Source organism: Dermacentor albipictus, chromosome 1, assembly GCF_038994185.2.
Source record: "Dermacentor albipictus isolate Rhodes 1998 colony chromosome 1, USDA_Dalb.pri_finalv2, whole genome shotgun sequence".
Classification (NCBI taxonomy): domain Eukaryota; kingdom Metazoa; phylum Arthropoda; class Arachnida; order Ixodida; family Ixodidae; genus Dermacentor; species Dermacentor albipictus.
This window is the reverse complement of record NC_091821.1, coordinates 401,770,357-401,788,544: the sequence shown is the minus strand read 5'-3', so window position 1 is coordinate 401,788,544 and position 18,188 is coordinate 401,770,357. Positions and strand designations below refer to the sequence as shown.

Sequence of the window (18,188 nt, the reverse complement as noted above, 5' to 3'; positions counted from 1 at the left end):
TTATTACTGCAATTAAAGTGTTTGGTATGAGGCAAAGAATGCTTCGCTATAACAGATTATTATTGCTATACTATACGACTACTCTTTCGTGCGCGCTTCTGTGCCAGTTACGTCGGCCTGCGCTGCGCCCAAGGATGTTCATTGGCTGCGCCTGCTTTGCTTCAGCTTTTTTCTTTTTCGTTTGAACGTTGAGGTGTCGCGTGCGACGATAGTGCAGAGCATGCGTCACCCTTTAGCGAGCAAAAGACGCTCCACGCGGGGGCATCACTTGACGTCGGACACCCTGATATCTGAGACCCGCGCCGCCGCTGACGGCAGCTTTCCGCGCGTATTTGCTTGCGCTTCTGCCAAGTGACACGTAGGCCGGGTTCATGCATAATATTTCTGCGTACGTTCTCGCAGGGGAATATACAGGGTGGTATGTTCTGTAAGGAACTGTTATAGGTTACTTGCGGCACGCAGTTGAATAAGCGAGGAATAATGATGCGCTACATGAAAGAATGTTTTGAGCCGTACCCTCAAATTTACCTGCTGTGGCAAATGATCTATCTATCTATCTATCTATCTATCTATCTATCTATCTATCTATCTATCTATCTATCTATCTATCTATCTATCTATCTATCTATCTATCTATCTATCTATCTATCTATCTATCTATCTATCTATCTATCTATCTATCTATCTATCTATCTATCTATCTATCTATCTATCTATCTATCTATCTATCTATCTATCTATCTATCTATCTATCTATCTATCTATCTATCTATCTATCTATCTATCTATCTATCTATCTATCTATCTATCTATCTATCTATCTATCTATCTATCTATCTATCTATCTATCTATCTATCTATCTATCTATCTATCTATCTATCTATCTATCTATCTATCTATCTATCTATCTATCTATCTATCTATCTATCTATCTATCTATCTATCTATCTATGCAGACCCAGTGGTCGAAGTTGTCTGCCAGGTTAGGCCGGTAGGTACGTGCTTGTCATCGTGACGCTATCGTGCCCTTTCCATCGTTGTGATTTCAGACTCACCATCTGACTGTCGTCATGCCGTCGTCGTCACGCCTTCTACACCGACCCAGTGGCCCAAGCTGTCCAATAGCTTGAGCCACAAAACGCTCGTGGTCGGGATGCCATCGTGGTCATTGCACCATCGTCATTCTAGCTTTGTCATCCGACTCTCGCCAGGTCATCGCCGCCACGCCATCGTAGTCACATAGTGGCCATCCACTCGTTGTCGTACCGTCATCGTGATCCCGTCGCGGTTGTTCCACTGTCGTCACTGCAGGTTCGTCATTTGACTCTCGTCATGGCGGCGTCGTCATACACTCATCCTCATCCCGCTGTCCTCACACCGTAGTCACTCCACCGTTCGTCATTGTTCTGTCGTCGCACAGTCGTCGTCATGAATTCGCTGGCTTACCGTCGTCATCATTCTAACATCTTCATTCGACCTTCGTCATGCCGTCATCCTCACGTCATCGTCGTCACACAGTCGTCGTCATGCCATCGTCGCCATACCACCTTCACAGTTTCATCGACGGCATTCCTTCTTCGTCATTTTAACGTAACCATGTTGCAGTCAATCAACCCTAATTATCTTGTCATTGTCACGCCATCCTGGTCATTGCGCCGTCGTCAGACTGTCATGCATCCGTTGTCATACCATCATCTTCATGCCGTCGTTATCGTGCCATCGTCATCATACACGCGCACCGTCAGCGAGCTGGGCGTGTCCTCGTCTTCTTGCAGCGAAGCTGTATGCCTCTACCGTCCAAGAAAATTTTCGTGTCGTTGGCGTGGTAAGCAAGAAACTCCCCATACGTGCGCCGATCCCGGAGATGGTGCAATGCCGGGTCGACCTGCGGTGGAGGTGAAGCAGGCGTTAAGCACTCCCCACACGCGGGCCGATCCCGAAGATAGTGAAATGCCGGGCCGACCCGCGGCGGAGGTGAAGCAGGTGTTCTCCATACGTGGGCCAATCTCGAAGATGGTGCAATGCCGGGCCGACCCGCGGCGGAGGTGAAGCAGGCGTTAGGAACTTCTCAAGCATGGGCCGATCCCGAAGATAGTGCAATGCCGGGTCGATCGGCGGCGGAGCTGCAGTTCGCCATTAAGGGGCCCACATACACAGCTTCGCTGCTCATCCTTCTTCACAGAGTGGAAGGGCACTTAGTTTCGTGACCAGTACATTGTGGCACGTAGTGGTGCGCTACACACTCGTCGTCCTCCCACTGTGCTCAGACCTTCGTCGTCACGCTTTCGTCTCGTTATGCTTTCATCATCATCATCTCATCGTAGTCTTGCGGTCGTCGTCGTAGCGACTTTGTAGTTCTATCGACGTCATTCTTTTGTCATTCCATCGTCGTCTATGCATTGTACTCATACAGTCGTTGCCATGCCGTCGTGCTCATAGGCGACCTTGGAAGTCGAGAGCCATAGCAAAGTGGGCCCATTCTGTAGACAGTGTAGGCCGCATGTAGCCGAAGCAGCTGAAGTCTCAGTATGACCACTACAGGTTTCGCCTAAACGTTACTTCAGCAGTACAGTGTGGCTCTACATTGCTTGAGTGTTAATCGCATTACCGTCAACAGTTATCGTGAGGTGGTTCCTGACATAATATTGTAATACTGCGGTTTTCAAATGTGATTGTGCACATTGTTGACAAGTGGGCCGCTTACCAAAACACACAGGATGCCCGCCCAGCATGCTCAGCCCCAACCCCCTTCCTCGAACCCTTTCCTGCAAAAGTTAGGCATTTCTAGAGAGCGAAAAAAAATGTAAGCGAAAAGCGCAAAAGGCCGGTCTGAGACCCATACACTATTTATTCACTTACTAATTACATAAATCACCACTTAGCCCAGTCAGGTTCTCTGAGCTATGTTTAGTGTATAGTTGTCACTTGCGAAATTGAGAAGAATCATTGCCTGAGTACACGATCAAGGTGACAAGATGAATACGTTGACTTCGTTATTGTGCAGTTTATATACCGTATTCGTCTGTGTAAGGCGCACACATTTTTTTTCTTCAATATATTTACAAGGTGCGGTCCTTACGCAAGTCAAGCTACTCACAAAAATGAGAGTGGTGCTTGTTGAAACTTAATTTTCTAAGGTTTCCGGTTCCAAAATTGGGGTGTGACCCTTATACGAGAGCATGACACACACAAGTAAATACGATACTTCGAGTCGCCATGTTTGTGTTTGCAATCTGTAGACTCGGTGGTCTCATAAAAAAATATCTAAATCTCTTGAGTAGATGTGGTACTTCTATATGCTCTGTTTTTGATTAGCCAAACAAATGTTCCAATGATTAGATTCCTGCTCAGTCGGAGAAACCGGAAACAAAAATTCGTGTGCAGCAACTCAAAGCAAATTTAGGTACTCAGGCGGGCTAATCGAAAACCGCTGTTTCATTGGCGTTGGGATATTGCTCGTATTCATGTCGGATGTATTGCAAAACGCGCTCAATCGCCATCCTCAAACGTATTTGGGATGTTCCTGACACCTGTGTGCAGTCGCCCTGCGGGGCTATCTTAAGTAATCTACAAGCGCTGGATGTGCACTCGGTATTACTTCTCCATTAGCCCGACGATGCACTTCCATCCAAATCAGTAAAATCCTTCCAAACTGATTGCTGAGTGGCTTAATCATGCGGCAACCTACGGGAGATGAAAGTACGTGGCAGTCTGCAAACGAACACTCGTGCGAAGCTTCGCCAGCAAATTCACGTGAGCTTCATGCTACCGCGCGGCACGTTACCTGCGGTGCTTTAGATGCTGTTGCCAATATCTCAACCCACCTGTCACAGTGTGACAGCTACCCCCTTTAAAGCGAATCATCGTTTCATTCACCCAAATCACGTGTGCTGGCTGCTGGCCGCTGTCTTGGGCCATTGGCCGGCACCGGACGTGGGGCAAAGCGGCGCCAGGTATAGTGCAAACCAAAGTGGTCGGCCGCCGGTGGGGGATATGTACGCAAAGCACGGACTTGAGCTACAACACAAACACGCTTTTCTCGTCATGCCATCATCGCCATTATGTCGACGCCATTTCATCGCCTTCATTTCGTTGTAATTATTTCTTCGTTGTCGTGCCGTGATCATCGTTCTGCCATCTTCACGCCGTTGTCACTGCGCTGCCATTTTGTCGTCGTCATGGCATCGTGGTAGTTCCATCGTCGCCATTTCGTCCAGTGTCGTCGTAACGTTGTGGCCATGTCATACAATTGAAGCTGGCTATAACGAAGTCGATCCCGCACGAAAACAGCTTCGTTGTATCCCATATTCGTCAAAAACGGGCACAACAATATCAACGTCTGATATTTACTTCATTGTGCCTGTATTGTCTCGGATCTTGTATTTTCGGTTTCGTTGTAACTGTAGAATATTAATTTAAACAGAACATGAACTACGAAACTTTGGTTTTGCATCGTTGTATAGGAACATTCGTTATATCCACATTTGTTATGCAGTGTTTCAGCTGTGGCAGAAACCAGGGAGAGATGACAGTGACGACTTCGCCACGCAGAAATGATAAGTTCCTTTTTTTTCAGTTAAACTTATACATTTAAAAATTATCGTCGAGAGGTTCTCAGATTGATACCAAAATACATAACCCTGACGACAAGCTAATATACTGTACTGTGAAGAGGACGAGGTTGAAGTGACGACAACGGTGAATTTACGTGTCAGTGAGGATCTGCCGACATTTACATTTGTGACTGGGACTCCGCTATCGCTACAGCAACAACCATAGATGCCTTCACGGGTTACTCGAATTGAAAGTGCACTTCCAAAGGCTGAAGAAACGTTGTTGATTATAGTGCTACTGGCAGCCAAATGCTTGTCGAGTGAATACAAATGATAATTTTAAAAAGGCAATAAATTTTACTGTCGCTGTAAAGCGTCTATTTCGCGGTTTTGAGAAGCTGGCTTCAGTTTACACAGCACGTAGCTTCTGTCCAGCTCTCGCCTTTTCATTTCTTTTTTATGCATCCCATGTGATAAAAACACCAGGCACTCACTCACTGATGCAGATCCTTGGCTCGACTTTCCATTCTCGAGATAACCGCCCATTCTCGTCTTACCGAGTCTGTTCTGGCAGTATCAGGAGCATCCCTTTGCGATAGAGCAGTGAAACATGCAGTAGGCGTGAAAAGGTTACGGGGCCTGGGTTCTCTGAATTTCTGAGCAGCTTTTGCATGAAGCAGAAAAAAAATGGATGAAGCCCTATCTCGTTCGCCTATACTCGTAGTAGTGCATGGCGGAAATCCGAATACTATGTTGAGCGTTCAGGCTGCGTAAATATTTGGCTTTTTGTCAGCCCTCGTGCACCTTAAACATTTGACGCCGATAGTAGCGCAATTGCGTGTACTTGTATGCACCAGTCTGTTTACGCCCCAGTCAGTTTCTCTGGCAAAATGATTGATCGGGACGAAATTAATTTGCCACCCATGCTGTACACATTATCATAAAAGGCATCACAAACTGAAGTGGCGACTCTCGTAAAATGTTTGGCAATAGATGTAGTTGATCACGGATCTTGTTATTCACCCCAGTGCGCTATAGTTTCAAGCATTTTGTGGCTTGGAAGCGTCAGCCGTAGACCCCTATTCAAGGACGCCATAATGAAACACGCCGAAGTGAGCGTGGCCAGCAACGTCTCTTCTAGTTTGGCCAGCGAACACGAAGCCAAAACACGTGGCATCCATTCGGACACTCGAGCTGCAAGATTCTCGGTCGCTGTTCACGAGAAACAGCTCGCCCTTTCGGAAGAAGAGATCCCTACGCGTCGCGGCACGGTCATACATGGTGTGCGTTTGCGCACGGATATGAAACACGCCGAAGTTGCCAAGCCACGTTGCCACGTAGTAACGAATCTTCGTTTCTGAGTCCCCAGGCGTTCTATTTTCTAGGTCACGATCTTGATAGGACGTGCCCGCCCCTTGATGGTGCACCAGGCTGGGCAGCAAGACATTCGGAGAAGTGTTCGGTTGCTTGTGTTTGCAGTCTTGACTTGTGTTTGATGCTGCTCCGTTACCACGACGTCCAGACCAGATAGCGATAGCAGACGCAGATAGTGGCCCTCGCCCTCCTGAGAGCTTGGCAGTGCGAAGCTTTTAAGTCAGTCGTAGAAGAGACTCGGAAGAAGACACGACCCTAAGGTGAGCGCTTCCTGTACAGAGACTAAAATTTGGCAAAATTTTATACGAATTCGCAAAGCGAGGCACGTATGGTTTTCCCGAGACACTTTCAAGACCTATGTGATCTCAATATAGCTATGTAGGCTCGCAGCGTTCGGTTGTGAGTTTGAATCATGTGATAATATGCGAAAACACAAACGGTCGACACTGTTATGTTTTTCCCCACCTATATTATGTAGGTGAAACGACGAGCGAGATGGGGACCTTTGCAGCGCACGTGCACACAATCCGTTGTTTGCATCTTTCGTGCCATTCCGAGCGTGCCATTTCGTGCCATTTGCTTCCTGTCAGTCCACAGCCACAGCGCTTTCGCTGATGAACCAAAATCTTCCATTCATGCAGTTCCTGTGCTTCATTTGCCCTACTCGATTGGCATGAATAATTATCCAAATGTTATGTGCTGGTCGCGCAGTATACGTATAACAGCGACAAGTTATTTCATGGAAATTGAAGAAGTAATTGGATTTCCAGCCGAATATTATTGACTGATTTTCGCTTCCACCCTAAAGACTGCCAATGTGTCGCCGGCGTGGCGCTTAACCAAGAAGCCTCCCCCCCACCTGCCCCCCTTGCCCCCCCCCCCTCGCGCAGGGAATAATGTTAGCCAGAAGAAAGAAATCCCTGTGCAACGTTGTGAATTGCGTTGTAGAAAGTTGTCTTATGGATAGTAAAGGCACGAAATAACGTGAACAGTTTTCTAATGAAGGCTCACTAAAGAGCGCCTAGCAGTTGATGAAGTTGGCGTTCACTTGGGGGGGAGGTCTCACCGCCATAATAATTACCATGAGTATAGTTATAGAAGAATACTACAATGCTAGCTAATTGGTCTCATTATTAACTTCGTATTCGGCGAATAATTATTGCCTGTTCGCGAATCTAACCCACCTGACTCTGGATCAGCGCTTTACCAGGGCATTGTTCCGCCATGTGAGCTAACCAGGAGTCTTGCACACGGCAGTGCGTGGTCGAAATAATCGACTAGCACCACACAAATGCCCTTGAATAATGCCAGACATAATGTATATATAGTAACTGAATTCTTAAAGAAATTTGGGGTTCTACGTGCCAAAACTATAATGTGACTGAAGCACCCGTAGGCAGGACACCGGAAAAATTCTGATAATCTGAGGTTCTTCAACGTGCACCTTGTTTGTTTGGATAATGATATATCTGTTAGCCCCAATAGAGGGGTCATTACATCTAATTCTGAGTACACGCACGTGTCTGCATTTCGCTCCCACCGAAATGCGGCCGCTGTGATGGGGCTCGAGCCTACAACCTCGAGTTCAACAGCGCGACGCCATAGTCATGGGCCTACTTCGTCGGGAGTAGTAAATGCATTTTTGTAGTAGTAATACTTTGGTACAGAAGAAACGTGGAACCATGCAGGCGAGCACTGGAGACAGAATTAAAGGTAATATTTTAACAGATAGAAAGAAGGCACAGTTTTGATTGAAGATAAAGCGCGTATAGACTGCGGATTAGCTTAAATCCCGAAGGAAAACGTGGAGGTGAACACGCCATGTATACTAATGCGTCACAGAATGGCGTGCAGAGTAGCGGAACGTAGTCGAGGGTAGCGGATAATCAGACTGAATGATGTTATTACTAACTTTGATGGCAAAACTATATTTGCCCACTGCACCGAATTCGTGCATGACGCCTCCGCACGCAAGGACAGTGCATGCGGTCTGCTAGCACAGTGTTTCGCAAACTTCTCTTGCACGTGAACCAAACCTGGCGCGACACCCCTCCCTCCCTCCCCCCCGCCCCCATTTTTACAAACCTCCCGAAAATGCACTTTTTTTCAGTGATTCAAACCCACTTGAATTTTAATTTAATGAAGAGACATTCACCACAGCAGAAAGAGCTAGTTAACAAAAATACTTGTTAATTTTGTTTTTAACAAGGATTGGTTTAAGCACGTATTTTAACGAGATGGATATATTTGCTTTGTTGATACAACCATATATCTACTGAACCCCTATTCTAGAGTTTCGGTGAGACAAAACTGGCTACGGTCGGGAGGCCGTGTGAAGCTTTCTTTGAGGCACTGTGAGTCTTGTGGCCAAAGATAATACTAAATTCTGCACAATAAACATCATTTCAAGGATTATATATATATATATATATATATATATATATATATATATATATATATATATATATATATATATATATATATATATATATATATATATATATATATATATATAAAGCCGAAGGCTCTAACGTGAACGTGATTTTTTTCTACAAACCTATATCTACTATATCTATCTATATTTTTTTCTACAAACCTATATGTCGGAGGAAAGGCTTCCGCCGCGATTGAGAGGAAGGCACTTAGGTTAGCTATACTGTTGGTTGCTCTGTAAAGCCAGAATATATTTTGTCTCTTGCGCAGTTGGCATTGGTTACGCGATCTCACTTTCTTGCGGAAAAGCCTACAATGAGCAGACTGTACTCTTGGACAACTTTCTGTGGCTATGACGGGAAAGTTACGGGCACATGGCTGCTTCACATGCGTTACCACGCCAAGTAGTCGGGCAGCGTTGACAGTGCTTTTGGTTGCTCGGAACAGACGCTGAATCGACGCCGCTTCCACGTGCGGCAGTTTCACGTTGGCGTCGACGCGGTAGGGAAAAGTCGCAAAATAAGTAAATTTTTTTTTTACATTCAGTGGTGTGTTCTGTCTTATTTAACTGTTGCTAATTCTAATAAGGTGTTTGTTTTCTCATCCTCAGCCTAAACGAACACGGAATAAAACGCGGGAGTTTTTTCAGAAGCGCTCTCACGTGTGCGTGCTTTGCCTTCGTAGCTTTCCCTTCATTGCCACAGGGAGTTCATAGCCTTTTTCCCTTCATAGCCACAGAGAGTTACAGCAACTGTGTTAACGAGCGCCTTCGTCAGCACAATAATACTTTAAAAGGAACGCCTAGCTCCCATCTTTCTGCACTCTGCAAAACATGCGGTGGCAAGCCTTTCTACGATAGAGCTAAGGTCGTCGTCAGGCACAAAAAAAAAAAAGCTCGTGAACTCGCAGTATAGCCTTTCACATACAAAAGAGGCGCGATGATTGCGTATCGGAGTGGTCTATCTAGAATGTAAGGCGCACATGCTTGGTGGTTTATTCCACGTGACCTGATGACATGTGTACGCAGATGGTGTCTTCCTGTGCGTGGTTTTCTTAATAAACTTCAGTTGTTAGAGAGCGATCGTCCTGTGGTCCCTCGCTTCTGAGTTGCCGTCATTTTCCCTGCTGATTCAAAGACTGTATCCACAATGTGAAGTAAAGTTTTTCATTTCTTTTGATTTAAGGTATATTAGTTGATTAACTTGGTGTTTCTTGCACAAAATAAAAACATGCAACCACAGATAAGCACACATAATTTCAGAGTTCATGGCGCAAGGGAGTGATTCACTTGAGCGAAATTTTATCCTTTTTTTAGGGTAAATAGCGGCAACATGCAGCAGTACTGCCTCGTCATCCTTGCTGTGATCGCCTGTGGTGAGTGGAAGACGTTCATCGTACGATCACTGCTTGTGGCCATAGCACAAAAATTGTTTGTTTAGTTATTTGTTGCAGAATGTGTAACGGGAAAAAGCGTCCTTAATCACGCGCCTTGCTTTAAAGGTGTAGTGTAACAGGCGCTTTGCATATCCAGAGTATGCAAGCGACCTTCATCACGACCACAATGTGCGCCTTTTGAGACGTTGTAAACATGCTCGCATATATTGGTTTCTAGTTGTGGTTACAAGCATCGCGCTGCACGTGATTCATCTAATTAAATCACGAAGATCGCTTCAGTGAACTGTAGAAGACGCAAATGCCTGTCTTTTTTTCTGTTAACTGCATTTGTCTTCGATCATAGAAAAAACTGAGGGTATTTCTGCATTTAAAATGAAGTTCTGGGGCCGGCGTCGCACTTTGAGATTTTTTGCAGAAGGGCTGCCACAAATTGCCTCTGCTCCACTTGTTGGCCACCACATTTTGTTTTTGTTTATTTACTTCTAGCGTCAGCTAGCACGGTGCAAGACGCCAATGCCTATATGGATTTAGTTCTTGAGCAACATATGCCACGCTTGGTCATGGGAAACCACGACCTCTTTCCCGGGGCTCGGATTCCAGACTTCCACTTCAAGGTTGGTGAAACTGCTGCTCGATGCAGCGCTCACAAGGCTTAGCGAAGTGCACTGCGATAATCAAATCGTTGATTGGATGCGCGTCATTCATTTCGCCGCACTCACTGCCGCTGGTTTAGCCAATGCGCGCGTACTGGAGGTGATATCTCCGAAAGTTATCGATCGATCACATGACTCCTGATCGCTGACCGACGCCAAGTACTCCGCGATGCGTGAGCTTCGCACGTTCATGGCTTCCCTGTCAGAACTTACGTTTGATATAATAATGATATGTAGTCATCTTTATTTATTTCAGACAACAAGGTCTCGGGATACAAGGGCAAAAGGCAGATGTGCTGTGCCTGACGGGAATCCAGCACCCGAATACACGCACTCAGAGCATGTAGCAACAGAAACAAGAACATGATGCGCTATCGTTACATACAAAACATAGTTTTATGCAAACAGCCGAACAAGGTACAAGCGTTTACAATCATAAAGGAAAATTGGCAGAAATAAGGAACCCTAGGATCATAAAAAAATTCTGTATACACAACCTATTGATCATTAGGACAGGAAAGAAGGTAAGCTTTAACATTCCTTTTTAAAGAGTTGAGGAACACGCATTTATGAATAATTTCTGAGGCCTGTGTATGTCTGTTGAGAATACTGGGAATTAAGTAATAAAGCATTTGGCTTTCGTAGCTGGTCCTCACAAGTGGAGTTCTGTAATGGTCGTGCCTTAATTTGTAAGGCACATTATTACTAGAGTGCAATTCAAGATATTTAGAAGGATCGAGCTTGATTTCGTTATAGACGTAAGAAAGCAATTTCAACTCATATAAGTGATTCACATTCAGAACAGAGTGTTCGAAAAAGTGCAAACCTGTGTGGTCGCTGTACGAGATTTTCGACATATCGTATCGCTTTTTTCTGTAATGTTATCAACCTCATAAGATTAGGATTGGTTTTAGATTAGTTTTTCTAAGGCAATCCCCATGATTGCTTATGTTTTTTCTAGCATAAAGTAGCCAGCGTCACGTTCTCATGCGAGAGAGAGAGAGAGAGAGAGACAGATCCAAATTTAATTTGCTCCACGTCCGAGCTGCACATATTGGTAGATTCGTCCAGATCAAGCGTCTTTCTTACGTAGCTAATGTGCTCCGGTCGCACACAAGCCTGTGTGACACGAGTTGAGACGTACGGCTAAGAAAAGCAAGGCAATTAGGTTAACCTGAAGCAGGATAGTCTGCACAAATTACTCAGCGAAAGGGCCCAGCGTAGTGTCTGCATGGTGAGCGTTTCCAACGATAGCTATTTGAGTGTCAATCTGAGGTTTTCGTGACATAGCAGCCGATGCTACATTCACCGGAATCGCACATTACCTTGCAATGAGCGCACTTGAACGTGTCAGGTTTGGTCAGGTAGCACGAGCATTCGTGTTTAAGAACCGCCTTATTAAAACATGTTATGTTGTAAAAGTTACGAGCTGAAGTGATACGTCGGCAGGGCGCTGGAGAAAAAAAGGTACATAGTGAATGCTTAAATACATGTACTCCGCTCAGGTCTTGCTACGAGTATGGCGCCGCTTGTGTTGTCTTTGTCGCAGTAAACAGAAAAACTGTGCGCTACCACGATCCGTGCTTACACCCCGCAGATACTGAAGACGGGGATCACCAACCGGGATCTGAAGGCTAACATAAGCGATGGCTGGATCCATGGATTCGACACTGGCATCCACCGTTTGGGCAACTGCGAGCAGCCTATTCTGCTCAGCGGAAACACCACCGTCAACTGCGTACTCAACATGACGGGCATCGGGGCAACTTTGACTGCGACGGTTTGTATAATACTACTGCAAGTATTCACCTATTTAAGATCCAGTAGCACCCGCTTTACAATCTAGTGATATCTTGCTATCTGGATGAATATGAGCAAGTGAGGACAATAATGTGCTTGTGAGGTGGCCAGGAATACGTTTCCACAAAATATGCTTGAAGCATGTGCCCTCACATTGTACATAATGCTGAACAGCGTAGTAGGAGCCAAGGATATCACTATACCAATTGTCTAGCTATAGAACGACCGTTTCCCCTCGTTAGTATACGTGTATCGGCCTGTTAGATGAACCACGACGGAAAACTGGAGCATGCAGTTACGAATCAACACATTCAAGCATTGATTAGTACCACTTGCTTTCCCAAAGTTGATTCAAACGAAATTAAACCCGTTGCTTTGATTTAATGCCGGTGTAAAGGTGCATCAGTGGAAAGGTTTCTGGTGCTGTAGAAGATTAAGTTTGTCGGAGTCCATGAAGAAGGAGCGCATGAAAGCAAGGGCTCAGACTAATGTTAGGGTGCAGGGGAGCGGGTTAGTGTTTTTCTCGTTATAAAATTCATTATATCGCGAATCCGCTTCACAAGCTTCACGAATTATGCTATCCAGAGCTGTTGTGAAAATTTGCGGAGAGTATATATATATATATATATATATATATATATATATATATATATATATATATATATATATATTTGGACAGAAAACGACTCCATAACTTTGAGCACGAGAGCAACATATTCTCTTATGTGTTGTACACTGCGCACACATTAGTCGTCTAATGATCGAAGACTCTACCCCTGCCCATCGTGGCCTACCACGCACCTCAGAAACGGGACTAAATGTACAACATTATTTGAGATAGATAAAGTTATGAGGTTCAACACACCGATCAAGGTCAGCCATGCTGCGGAAACAGTCGTACGCCGATTGCGACTAGGAAATGCCTACACGAAGTGCTTCTTATACGGGATATGTATAGCTAATAGTCTAATTTGTTTCTATGAAGAAACCAGTGAAAATGTAGAACGCATCTACCAGTGTGGAAAATATGCAGCCTGCCGCCAAGAAAACGTCAGATCCATGATAGAAGACTACTGTCGTTCAAGAAGCTCTTGGTGGTGTAGCCAGCAGAAACATCCCAGATGCGCACAGTGCGTATAGTGGTAGAATTTCTTGAAAGAAACAATCATCATTGAAAATTAGAGATTCTAAAATGCATAGATGAGCTCGATCTGTCTCTTACACTCTTTAACACTTACTCACTCGTGTACCTCGATGTTTCCTAAAGAGAAATAAAATTACTTGTTGCATATTACGAGTTTGTAATCGAAAAAATTGAGCTAGTACATGCGCACATTTTGCCAATTTAGACAAATTTAGAGGCACTTTTGCTCCGTATTTACTCAATATTTCTAATCTCAGGAGATGGGCCATCAGTTATTGCGCCGGCGGTGAAATAGCAGTTACCTTCTCGGTTTCGGTTTGCCACGAACTGCGAACAACTCAAACTTTCGCGCTTTTCATTCGGCCGGAGAAGCTGCAAGCATACTGTTTTTCTGAAGTAAGCCCTGCCAGCATGTGTACCTTATGGCCGGGTTTTTCCTATTGAAGAAAAGCTCAAAAGTCTGAAATCAAATAATTTCATATGAACGTATGAAGATACCACTTAAAAACTCGTATGTTACCATGTATGATATGGGGGGATGCCATCACATGCCCCCATATACTCTCATATGATACATTTAAGGCCTTTCATTCTAGTGAAGTCTGTTTCTACTTTAATTTCGGTTGCTAAATATCGGCGGAACTATTTTTAAGCATAAAAACAGGGAATAAATTGTTTATTTGTATTTTCTGGCACCGAAAGTTCGGGATTTTCCTGATAACCGTTAAAAACAATTAACCGAGGCAATAGTTCTTTTTTTGTACACAAATTATTTATTTAAACAAACGAAATAATTCGCAGGAACAAATAATAAGACAGTGCTGCTCGCAAGTCACGTGACGATCTATACAATTCCTCATGGGTAGGTACTATTTCCACATAAGCAAAAACAAACATCAAAATATGCACCAAGCGGTCTCTTGCGTACTTCGTTCTCTACACTTTAGTGCACACGGGCAGGCTTTGCAAGAGGTGCGACGCTTTTTCTTATCGGACGAGCCCTTGTTGACGTATATTATCATTAGAATTTTGAGTTTATCGGTCTCCGCCTTAGCCTTGCCAGGTGTTGGACGTACCTTAGTTGGAAACAGGGCCTCTCAATGTCACAGCTATACAATTCGCAATGCAGAGTAACGTTAGAGTTCCGCTCACTAAGTTGGTGTAGAGTACGGTGACATAGTTTCAATTCATAATAGTGTCATGGCCACAAGAGACATTTGGGCATCCGCATTCTTAAGGCGAAAGCCTTAGATCTGTTTCAAGGTCGCGTTGTGAGGTACAGAAAATCGGAGAGCTCGTACCACTGCTCACGCGTTCGTCGCCGTCTTCTTCCATATCGCTGCCACGTCAATGCCCTAATCATGCCAAAAAAGGCCCAGTTAGTTAATATAGAGTTAATTAGGGCACTAGAATTCATGACTTTTGGTGGGAATCGAACCCACGATCTTTGGTGTAAGTTAGGGTGATGTTGAGTACGACGCAGTTAGTTAATGTAGCTTTTATTAAGACACTCGAACCCACGACCTTCAGTGGGAGAAAACAGCTACTAATAATGAATTTGAATAATGACCTCAAGTAATTTAATGGATGTCTCTTGAGCGCGCAGGCTTTTACCTTCACACTCTTATACGTTTTTTCTTACACTTCAGAAAGGGCAGAATTTCGTGGATAAATTAGGTTTAACACAACTTTCGTAAAACTTTTTTCGGGGTGCAAAAATTAATTATCGAGTTTTGCCCTATGTTGGACCATAGATATATAGAAACATAACAGTCTTTGTATAGGAACCCAATATGATGTGTGATTGTTGGATATGGGGTTTAAGAGCGTTTTCGATAGTGTTATAACAGTAAAGGTTCGTGGCTCATCGGTTGTGAGCTTATTTCCTTGAGCACAAGGTCGCATGCTTTGCTGATGGAATGTTTTCGTTTCAATGAAAGCAGAATAACAGGAACGCCGAGTGTGTGTATATACTAGAAGTGCCATCATCCACAAAAGTTAACGGGACATGGCGATAGCAAAAAAGAAGCTGAGTTTCTGCAAAAACCTGGATGCATATCCTCGAATTCGAAGTTTGCACTTAGTAGCCTTTGCGACGTACACAGTGATTTAATAAATTAGAACCATGGTACCTTAATCGAGCACAAATGGACCTTTGCCGCGGAACCCGTGTTTCGCAAACATTTGGGGTCATAATTAAAATGTAGTTTTCTACTGTAGGGTCCGAAACATGATGAATGAAAGTTTGGTTTTGTCGTTTCAGTTGATTCAACAAGTATAACAGCGCTAACACATGCAACCACAAAAACACTGCAAATGTGTTAGCGCTGTTACATTTGTCAAATCAAGTATGCACCAACTCGTCCAGAAAGAAGTTTTAATTAAGCATCTTTGTCATTTCAGTTGCTTATTTTGTGCGCTTTCTTTTTTATTATTCGCTTCGCTTTTCCAGACCAAGGGAGACAGTTTGGTGGGCACCATAAAGACCATCTGGGTCAATGTGACGCTCAAGAGGGAGACCGTGCTGAGGGTGGCCGTTACCGCGCAGCACCCAAAGCCGGCGTCCCTGATGACTTTCTTCATGGAGCGCCTCAAACTGAAGACCAAGTATGACGACCATCTGAGTCTCAACGACGACCGTGAAGAGCAATTCGAAGAGCTGATCGAGGAGAAGGTCAGAGACGTACTCATCTCTGCCATCTACAACCCATACAAGGCCATGTTCGAAACAGCCGTCCAAATGGCCACGCCAGCATTCCCACGCGCGTGAACGAGTGGAGTTTCGCGGTTTCCTCGTGCTACGCGGAACACGCCACGCTATAGCTATGTACGTTTTGAATGGTCTCGCGGACTCGTTGTGAATAATATGGAGAATTAAAAGAGAACCTACATTCAACACCAGCGTTGCTGATGGATTCCGGTAGGGTTTTCAAATAGTCTGAATTCTACTCATTGGACTGTATCTTGTACATACCCATCTCTGGCTAATGCTCTTGTATGCCTCCGTGGGACCAATGAGGGAGGCACGTTAGACGGGATTCACCAGCGTGTATCATTTCACCGCGCGTGTCATACGTAATTAGGCCTTTCATTCTTGATTGTAGCGTTGTTTGTACATTCGTGAATTTTAGATAAAAATCTTAAGCTTAATTTGATTGAATTTCACACGTATTTTTGTGAGTGTAATGCCTAGTTTCTGCTTTTAAATAAATTTAAATGCGATCAAAAAGCCACTGTGGTTTCTGCAACCGGGTGTCACAAAGACTGCATTGTCTCGATGCATGAGCGCTAGCTTTGGCGGCCCGATAACGAATCTGCAGACATGCTGCGATGCTGTACGATTTCATTCGTTCAAGCAACTAGTTCGTAAAGCTTTGTAAAAGCTTACTTGGTCGTTTCAGTCTACCTCTGCCAGATAGCGCGAATCTTGAGCGATTACGTGAGGAGAGAAAGAACGTGCAACACCCTTTTGATTGTATGCGCTTGGAGTATTCCATCTGACGTCATGGCACGGAGCTCAAAGGCCTTTTGTTATCTTCGTGACCGGGGCTTAGTGCACGGCAGGAACGGAAATAGCAGAGAGGCCAGGGCGCGTGTAAAGGAGGAGAGAAAGAACGTGCAACACCCTTTTGATTGCATGCGCTTGGAGTATTTCATCTGACGTCATGGCACGGAGCTCAAAGGCCTTTTGTGCAACACCCTTTTGATTGTATGCGCTTGGAGTATTCCATCTGACGTCATGGCACGGAGCTCAAAGGCCTTTTGTTATCTTGGTGACCGGGGCTTAGTGCATGGCAGGAACGGAAATAGCAGAGATGCCAGGGCGCGTGTAAACGAGCGGCATCGCGACATCGTGCTGCAGAGAAGTCTGTCGCGCGAACTCTTCTTACACAGTCACAAATAATGTTTCCTGTCTGCGACCCGTCACTGAAAGCGAACATTGGCCCGAAGGAGATTGAATTTTCTTTCATGGTGGCTGTTATGGCATGAGAAGCCGGAAGCCACTTACGCTCGTTAGCACATGGAATACTTTGTGCTGGAATAAGAACCATATTGTGGCAAAGGAAATGAACGCCCCTTGTTTTTTGGCGGCTGCTTATCTCGGCCGCTCCAGCATCCATGAATACGTCTGTGGCAAGCCGCCCGTGCACTTCGATAGGCCTATATGAATGCTGAGCACGGTCGTTGCTTGACAACCTATCATCACCACACGAATGACATTAACTTAATTCTTTGACGGAAAATTTTCGGATTGCACATAGTTCTTAGTAAGTGTAGAAATATGGCTATATAGGTAAGTGAACCCTGCATTGTCTGCGCACGTGCTCTCGCAAATGAAAGAATATATACGAAAGAATCCAGAAAAAACATGTTGTTTCTTTCATCCAAATCCATGATATGACCGGTGACTGTCCTAACAAAATTGCAATAATGAAAATCTGTGACGCTTCAGGAACACACTTCGCACACTTTCGTGTCCGTCTCAAAACAAGTTTTGTATTGGTGGTGAGAGTGGTAGTAAGTGTGCAAAGGGACCTTGCGTGGCAGAAGTTTACTAGCATTTATTCTGCCTGGACGTAACTATCGAACATATCACTAAGCCATACTTACAGTGGTTTATAAAGGCGCACGCTACCCAGAAAACGAGGCACAAAGCTAGCCTGGCCAGTCTCCGACGGTCAATCTGCCCTTGCGTGCTACAGTATGAAGTGAGACAGGTCTGGAAGAGGGTAACCTCTTTACTTTTTACCGTCGAACAACGTGCATCGTTCATCATGACTGGTTGAGCAATCGCTGAAAAAAAAAATGGGGCAAAACCCCGCCACTTTCCTTCT

At 44.7% G+C, this 18,188-nt stretch overlaps 1 protein-coding gene across 2 annotated transcripts in view; it reads left to right on the top strand.

The window, feature by feature from the left end:
- The window catches only part of LOC135903559 (salivary anticoagulant protein P23-like), a 35,294-nt gene extending 18,998 nt beyond the window's left edge, over positions 1 to 16,296 (top strand). The window contains exons 1-5 of one of the 2 annotated variants that reach the window (XM_065433872.1): positions 6,030 to 6,188; positions 9,677 to 9,735; positions 10,243 to 10,370; positions 12,007 to 12,189; positions 15,806 to 16,296. In XM_065433872.1, the coding sequence (XP_065289944.1) occupies positions 9,693 to 9,735; positions 10,243 to 10,370; positions 12,007 to 12,189; positions 15,806 to 16,123 (672 nt within the window). In that variant the 5' untranslated portion in view covers positions 6,030 to 6,188; positions 9,677 to 9,692 and the 3' untranslated portion in view covers positions 16,124 to 16,296. Of the gene's footprint in view, positions 1 to 6,029; positions 6,189 to 9,676; positions 9,736 to 10,242; positions 10,371 to 12,006; positions 12,190 to 15,805 lie in introns of those variants that run through there. The other variant, XM_065433873.2, reaches the window with a different exon arrangement.
- The last annotated feature ends 1,892 nt before the right edge of the window (positions 16,297 to 18,188 follow it).